The sequence below is a fragment of the Vitis riparia genome, chromosome 10, assembly GCF_004353265.1.
Source record: "Vitis riparia cultivar Riparia Gloire de Montpellier isolate 1030 chromosome 10, EGFV_Vit.rip_1.0, whole genome shotgun sequence".
In the NCBI taxonomy this organism is placed as follows: domain Eukaryota; kingdom Viridiplantae; phylum Streptophyta; class Magnoliopsida; order Vitales; family Vitaceae; genus Vitis; species Vitis riparia.
The window spans coordinates 8339027-8347934 of NC_048440.1; the positions used below are offsets into that span (position 1 = coordinate 8339027).

The window sequence follows — 8908 nt, forward strand, 5'->3', positions numbered from 1 at the left end:
TGAAAATCTACCCATCATTGGTTCTAATCATGGACTTATTGATTTGCACCAAGATAAAAGAGATATAGAGATAAAAGTCAAACCTTAGATCTGAGGAGTTTTGGTTCCATATTCTAGGTTTTATTGATGTTGCTAAGAAAGCTTGGAGTACAAATTTTATAGGTTCTAATGCCTTCTAATTAGTAAAGAAGATCCAAGTATTTAGACAAAAAGTTAAAGCTTGGAATAAGTATGAAGTTAGGAATTTAGAAGCAAATATAAAATAAATTAAAAAAGAAATAGATGTGGTACAAGGAATTTTAATGACAGATCCACACAATGTTATCCTTCAAGAAAAGAATGTTAGTCTATCTCAAAGACTTAATCAAATGATGAAATTGGAAGAGATCAAGTGGGCCCAAAAATCAAGACAAGCTTGGACCTAGTTAGAAGATAAGAATATTAATTGTTATTTCCAAACATTAGCCCTTAGAAAAAGGAGGAAAAATAGAAATTCTAAGGGAATATGGTTTGATAATCAGAACGAAATTGTGAATGTATTCATTAATGATTTCTTTAAAAGATTCGCATAAGAAAATCCTAGGATAAATCATGGATTTTTTTTATTACTTTAGTCTTTGCATCACAAAAGAAGAAAACAAAGAGTTAATTAAAGAAGCAACAAATGAAGAAATTTGTGCAACTCTCTTATAGATAAACAGTCTCAAAGTACCTGGGCTTGATGGTCTCCAAGATAGCTTTGACCAAAAATATTGGAAAATAATGGGAAAATCCTTATGTAAAATGGTCAAAGCTTTCTTTTATAATGGGCACATGCTCAAAGAGATAAATAGGACTTTCTTCACCTTAATTCCTAAATCAGATAACCTAGAATCCCCAAATCACTATAGGCCTATTAGCTTATGTAATGCCTGTTATAAAATAATAACTAAAATATTAGCTAATAGGGTAAAACTTCTCCTAAACAAAATTGTTTCTCCTTTGTAAGGGGCATTTGCTCTAGGTAAACTTATTAATGATAATGTTCTTCTAACCTATGAAATCATGCATGTCTTTAAAAAGAAAAAAGACAAATCGGGTTACATGGCGATTAAACTTGATATGGAAAAAACATATGATAGGCTTGAATGAGATTTTATTAGGATAATTTTGTCTAAATTAGGCTTTCACCCCAAATGGAATGAATGGGTTATGGAATGCATTTCCTAAGTGTCCTACTCAATTCTAATAAATGACATTTCAAAAGGAAAAATTCAACTGTCAAGAGGTATTAGGCAAGGAGACCCTTTATCTTCATACATTTTCATTCTTTGTATTGAATACTTGAGAATTAGTAAAATAGTCTGAGAATCCTAAAGATCATCTAGGAATTCCAACTCATCGAAATAGACCAAAAATTCCTTTTCCTATGTTTGCAGATAATTGTATTATCTTTGCTAAAGCCTCACAAAATGTTTATTCTAATGTTAATAGAATTTTGCATAATTTTTGTGCCATGTCTGGCCAACTTGTGAATTTTCATAAGTCTTCGATTCAAATTTCTAATAATATTCAGGGGGCTACAAAGAGAAGGTTAGGGGAAGCTCTTAGCATTCCCCTTTCTAATGGCATTAGAAAATATCTTGGTTGTCCAATAATTCAAGGTAGAATAAAAATGAGCATATTTTCTAAAGTGATCCTTAAATCTCATAAAAAGCTAGCATCTTAGAAAGCTAGTTTCATTTCAAGAGCTGGTAAAATAGTTTAAATAAAGGCTAATTTGGGGAGTTCATTTCTTCATGTTATGAATTGTTTTAAACTTACAAAAAGAAATAATGAAGATTTAGATAGAATCAATAGTATTTTCTAATTGTTACCAAATATAGGGTCTAATGAAGCTAGAGGGTTTCCTTTGGTACCTGGGATGAAGTTTGTAGATCTAAATCTGAAGGAGGTCTAGGAATTAGAAGGGACGAAGATGTTAATGAAACCTCAATTACTAAACTAGGGTGGAGAATCCTTACGGATAATGATAGCATTTGGGCTAGGATCATAAAAGATAAATATGTTAAAAATAACAATTTTTTTAGGCTTTCGAAAAAAGAAGGTGATTCCATTGTTTGAAAAAAAGTTATTAATCATAGAAAATATATTAGAGTTGGCTTAAAATGGTGTATATGTTAAACAAGTGTTATTTTTACAAGTATATATATATAATTAAGAAGAACCAATTTTGACTGATATGTTCATTTTCAATTGTTAAACCCAAATTTTGCTAGGTCAAATAGCTATAATTTTGATGATCAATTTAATAGTAGGTGAGCTAAAATTTTTGATGTATAAAAGATAATAAATTTTTTAAAAATAATTTATATCACATTGGAAAATAAAATGAAATCAAATAAAATGGGACAAGCAGTAAGCACTTGTTTTTATTATTTTCATATTTAATTATTAAACTTACAAAGTGCACCCAATTATTTGATTTAAAGGATCATTAAAAGCTTAATTTTAGAAATATAATATTTCATTTTTTTTTTGTCTCATTTTGATAAAATATCCTCATTTTTTTTCTCTAAAAACAATACTTTATTTGAAAACGTGTATATAAATACTTGAAATAATTTAATAACATTTATGTCAAAAATGGATTATTTTTCCAACAAAAACACAAGTTAAATTTACAAATATAATATTACTTATCTTTTTAACCAATTAATTCTTTTCTATCTTGCGTATGTGAGATCCCATTTTTAGATCCTGAAAAAAATTCGTTGTTTTAATATAATCTTAATGCTCGTGTCAGTCGGCAGCACACTAGGAGTTTAACCAGAAACACGAAGTGAAGAAGGAGAGGCGCAAAGGCACAACAATTTTGATACAGACTGTATTTCACGATTGTTTGTAATTTCTAGGTATTTATGCAATTCCCATTTCACTCAATCGCCCCTAAAGCTATAGATCTCTATTCTTTCTTCTCTAATTTCGTGTTTGATTTGTTTATGGGACCAGGGATCTCTTCAAAGCTTCAAGATTCAGAGATCCAGGTACTCTTCTTTTCTCAATCAGGAGTGGGTTGGCCTGGGAATTTCTATTTTCTTTTTGTGCTTTCTTTTTTTGGGATTATCTTGTATTGGGTTTCTATCAAAACCCATTATCTTTTCTTCTTTGACCTGTGGAGGGTTGGAAGTTAGATTAAGATCCATGGACATGTTCTGGGATTGATTTACCATTTTATAGCTGCTTAAATGCTCATTTTGAAGCTTGGTTTAATCACATTATTGGATATTGGAAGAATGTTTGACTAAACGTTTACGATAATTTAAACCCTTCACCGTTTATCATCTGTTTGGAATTGGGTCTGGATGGAACTGCTTTCTAGTGAAATGGAATGAGTTGTTAGAATTTCATCATGGAGGGAGAAGAAAATATAGAGAAAGAAAAGTAAATGCAGAGGAAGAATAAGTTTTGATCAAGATTTATATGCTGGAAATATTAGTTGGAACCTTGATATTTTGAGGGGAGAAGTTGTAAATAAATACTTCATATTTTGGTTATAGATTAATATTTTCATTGGAATCTTTCTGTCTTTTTAAAACCTTGGTAGGAGCAGTCCTGCTTTGGAAAATCTTGGTTTTTGAAATTTTGTGGGCTCAAGAACCTGTTTCTCCTTAGTAGTTCAGTTGTGTAGTATATATGTTTAGCATCTATATGATGGGGGTAGATGTCATTTAGTTGTGCTGATTAACCTCCTGAATATGTTACAATGTGGACAAGTCATAGACAATGATGAGGATTAAAAAAGTGCTCTCAGGGAATCAATCAGTATTTATTCTTTGGACTGAACCATAGAATCATAGAGCCATCACTTCAAATCATGGTAAAAGGTGAATTTTTTTTTTTGAAGCTCTTAAATTGATCAAATAATATGATTTTTGTGATAGTGTCTGACCTTAATTTAATAACTCCATTTGAATTACAGATGTTATCTGTAAATGATGTGATGTGCTGAAGAGAAGATATTACTCATCAGACTACAGGGAATATCATCAAAATTCAAAATCTGTTGTCTATGACTCTATATATACATATTTACGTTCAGAGGCACTGCATTATATGCTTTTACTTCTGTGATGACCTCTTACAAGTGAATATTAGAATGCTTATCATATTCTCTCTCATCTACAATGCACTTCAGCTATTCTTTTTTCTAGTTTTCCTTTTTGCATGTTCATTAATTTGAGAGAACATATGCATTTTTTGTGGAGGTAACTGCCTAACCCATGCCTCCTTTATGAGGACATAATTGCCTAGTTGTCACCTGAGTGCCTTCAGCTGTTTTCATGCAAATATGGTGGTTAAAAATTAACTTGTCCATCCTGGTTGATGAGATATGCCCCCAAAGTATGGTAAAGCTAAGATAAAATTTGAGTGGATGCTGAATAATCATTAGTGGAAGCAGGTTAATTTAGATAACATACATGTTTTGGTTTTGATTTTGGTTTTGTTTTTGTTTTTATTTTTTTGTTTTTGGGTTTTCTTTTTTTTTTTTGATAAGTTTGGTTTTGTTTTGATTTGTTTCTTTGCCTTTTTTTCTTTTTTGTGTGAACTTGATTCCATCAGAAAGCTATATGAAGTGAGCTACATTGTTTCTTTAGCATTCAGGAAGTACTTTGTTCCCCAATCAGCTCAGTCAATAAAACCAAGTCCAGTAGTTCTTAGACATCATCAACTATGCTTCTGCACACAGTCCTAACCTCTCTGCTCTAGAGCAGCCCATTTAAGATCTTGGGCTCAGGAAGTTTCACTTGTGCTCATTTTATTAGAGAACTGAATGGATAACTCACTGATTTTCAATTACAGTTTGGATTAGAGACCAGTATCTATTTATCTAATGTGCAATTTGAGGGTGCTCATTTCAAACTGGAATCTATCTGTTACCAAAATTTTCATGATGGTTCTTATTTAACCAGATCTTGTTCAATGCTATCTCTTTTGATACCCTCACCATTCACATTCCTGTTACTTTCTTCCTTCAATGTCATAAGAAAATTACCATCATCAATGCAGTCTCCTTTAATGCCTTAAACTGAAGTTGATGTTGAGCGCTGTAGTAATACTTTTCCTTGATTCCTTCCTGAGATTACTGATAGAAGATTCATAATTTCTGAACCTAGACTTGGTTTCATATTTTGTAGCCACCTTTAGAGAATCTTCTTCCATATGAAATAGATTTCAGTCCCTTGAAAGGGGATGGGAAGTTTCTGGTTTCTTTTGTATGGTTGACATTTAAGTGCTGTTGATGGTTTGTTATTTGGAAGAAAAGAATTAAAACATTGTTAATTAAAACATTGTTCTTCTACAAGCTGAATTCCAATTTTTCAAAATTTTATCTGCAGAAATGTTTAAGTATATTACTACTTTTTTGGACCAGCTAAGGAGAAAATTTTTCTTTCTTTTAGATGTCTAATGATGAGGAGAATCCCAAAGTTAGAGCATCCCAGAAAGGTCCAGAAAACCCTTCATCTAGTGAAATTCAAGCAACCTGGTATAGTGGCTTTCTCCAGCAAGCATCTATCTATGGCATAGCTGCTGGATACTGCATTTCAGCATCTTTACTCTCCATCATCAACAAATGGGCTGTGATGAAATTTCCATATCCTGGGGCCCTAACTGCTTTACAGTATTTCACAAGTGCAGCTGGGGTCATCATTTGTGGTTGGTTCAAGATAATAGAGCATGATCCACTGGATCGTAGTACCATGTGGCGGTTCCTACCAGCAGCAGTGATATTCTATCTATCTCTTTTCACCAACAGTGAACTCCTCCTCCATGCCAATGTTGACACCTTCATTGTCTTCCGTTCAGCAGTCCCCATCTTTGTTGCAATTGGAGAGACCCTCTACTTGAAACAGCCATGGCCAACGATGAAAACGTGGCTTTCACTTGCCACCATCTTTGGTGGAAGCGTGCTTTATGTCCTCACTGATTACCAGTTGACATTCATGGCTTACAGCTGGGCTTTAGCTTACCTGATAAGCATGTCCATAGATTTTGTGTACATAAAGCATGTTGTCATGACCATTGGTTTAAATACCTGGGGTCTTGTACTGTACAACAATCTTGAGGCTCTCCTACTGTTTCCATTGGAATTGCTGATAATGGGAGAACTGAAGAAGATAAAGCATGAATTCTCTGAGGAATCAGATTGGTATTCTTTTCAGGTGGTTTTTCCGGTGGGGCTGTCATGTCTGTTTGGTTTAGCTATCTCTTTCTTTGGGTTCTCTTGCCGAAGAGCAATTTCTGCAACAGGATTTACCGTTCTTGGAATTGTGAACAAGCTATTGACAGTTGTGATTAATCTCATTATTTGGGACAAGCATTCCACATTTGTGGGGACAGTTGGGCTTTTGATTTGTATGGTAGGTGGGATTTTGTATCAGCAGTCTGCAAGCAACAAGCCTAAGGCAGCAACAGACGTGAAAGTGCAAGAGAGTCAGGAAGAACAACAGAAGCTGCTTGAAATGCAAAGCAATGAAAAGAGCAACGATGGAAATGAACTGATCAATTCACAAGAGGGGAAATGAGAAGGCCATTTTACAATCAATTACTGTATTACATGAGTTGGTTCCAGAGTAACTGATTGGTAAATCTTAAGGGCTGAAAGACCAGGAATGCTCTTGTTTGGACATGAAATTCCTAACTGAAATCTGGGTCTGAATCAGGTCAAAAATGACAATGTTGTTGAATCCTCCCATTTGTTTTAACCAAAACCAAAGTTCATCCCCATCGATCATTGATTTCTTTATTCAACTGGTACAGCCTACAATATTGGACATGAACATCAGGCACAAGCCGAATATTGTTCCTTTTTGGTTGCATTCTTGAGGAAACATTTATTTGATTCATTCAACCCATTTGGAATATCTTCTTTTCTGTATATTATTGCTGTTGTTGAAACATTTCTTTGATCCCAATTACCCATTAGTAATGGCTGTTGTAATGAACTTGATGTGTGACAAATATCATACATCAAATCTAGTAATTATGTATGTGGAGTGTCCTGGTTTCACTAGTACTGCTTAATTTTAGATGGAAGTGTGCAATTAGGGGGTGGCGGTGGGGGTGTGGAAGCCACTGCAGCTCTGCAGATTGAGTGCGGGAATTCACCATATCACTAGGACTTGCCTTAAATCTTGAAAACCATGACGAGAAAGAAAGAAAATCAGAAGAAAAATTACTTCTCTTATCTGATTGGGATGGGGATTTTCTTTGAATCAAAATGTGATAGAATTTGGAAGTGGATATGACTTGTTCGATACCGCTATCATGAGTTGGTCAAATGATTCATGTTTGAATTAAAATAAGTAATTGTTAAAACGTATGATACCAACTCAGGATCAGATTTATCACAACCATAGCCGATATGGCTAGGACTTGGCCTACTGTATATCCACGGATGCTTTGAGCCAGGGTTCTATTCATAGCAACAGTGACAGTTGCAGTGTCTTAAGTCTTCCCTATATCGGCTGACCCGTGCATGATAACAGTACGCAGTGTCAAGTCTTTCACGGTGCAAGGTTGGTCTGTTCACGGGAAGAACTGCAGTGTCTCAGTGTTTCAAAACCCTACGCACCATCTTCAATTACTCCCACGGTCCCACCAACATCATCCTTTGAAATGGGGTTTGGTTACCTTCAATATATTAATTTTTTGAGAAAATTAACTCTATCATATTTTTATCTCAACTTAGATGGTTTTGTAGAGATGAAAGTTACATTTTTTTTATTTAATATAATCTAAATTTTGAAGAAAAAATTAGACGCAAACAAATCCAAGGATTGCAATGAAATTGAATAATTCTACAATTACATGTGGCAAACGCTAGTCAAGTGAGAAAGTTCTCACATTTCCAAATTAAGTTGAGTTGAACGAGTCTAATATAGAATATAAGTTCATTTAAAAACTACTTGATGCTCATCCTATGACATATAATCACAATATTAAGGGCTTTACAACTATTGTATTAATTTTCAAAAAATTGTTATATTTTTTGTTTGAGTAGAATTGTAATAATTCTTGTTTAAGTAGAATATTTGGTTATACTAGAGTTTAACTAGGGCGCTCTGAGTATTTCCACTTGGATGTTCAAGCATCTTCCTAGTTTCTCTTATTTCTTACTCCAAAAGTATGTTTGATTGCTCATTTTTTGCTTCTAAGCATTTTTTACTCACATTTTTAGTTGTTAAATAAAATTAGAAGGGATACGAAAATCCTCCACCACATGGCAAAGTCAAAGGAGCAACCCACTACCTCTATACACCATTTTCCATGATGTCGTGATGGGATTCATGATAGTACTAATAAATGCGACTAAATTATTGCCATCATTACACCATGAAAGGGTCGTCCCTGCGTAGAGGAGAATCATTCCATAATCATTGCATGATAATCAAAGCCTTAAAGATGGACAAAGGCAAAATCATTTGAGGTAATGCATTACCATCCTTTGTTGTCTTCCCATAATTCATCCACTACAAGTTAACTACAAAAGAAGACACTAGTTAGAAAATAAGGTGCACACAAAGAATTCCATCTTTTATCTATTATCCTTTATTTCACTTTATGGCTAACTTAACTATCAGAGAGGGGTTAACATAATTGATCCATCCCCTATTGACCTTTCTATCTCTTTGATTCGTGGGAGAAAAGTGATACCTAGTTTGACCTTTTTTCTGAAGGAAATTCAAACCTAAAACATACTTACCTAAGTCTTTAATTTTATAGTCTTCCAACTAAATTTTTTGAGGCATACGAGTATCATTTGAAATTAAGGAGGGATAGATTTGTCATTTTTGGAGCAAATGACTAATCTAATTGTTTTATTAACAATTTGATCCTCTAATAGTCTTATTATTTTTAGAGAATC

At 33.6% G+C, this 8908-nt stretch overlaps 1 protein-coding gene across 1 annotated transcript; it reads left to right on the forward strand.

Annotated features, from left to right (window-relative positions):
• Window positions 1-2742: 2742 nt before the first annotated feature.
• LOC117922837 (GDP-mannose transporter GONST3) lies at window positions 2743-7054 on the forward strand. Its single transcript, XM_034841022.1, has 3 exons — window positions 2743-2894; window positions 2992-3026; window positions 5442-7054. Exon 3 carries the CDS (start codon window positions 5442-5444, stop codon window positions 6564-6566), a length of 1125 nt encoding a protein of 374 aa, XP_034696913.1. The 5' UTR covers window positions 2743-2894; window positions 2992-3026; the 3' UTR covers window positions 6567-7054.
• The last annotated feature ends 1854 nt before the right edge of the window (window positions 7055-8908 follow it).

Bases quoted from the DNA above. Each gene is read 5' to 3' on its own strand.
- LOC117922837 (XM_034841022.1), top strand. From the start codon at position 5,442: ATGTCTAATGATGAGGAGAATCCCAAAGTTAGAGCATCCCAGAAAGGT.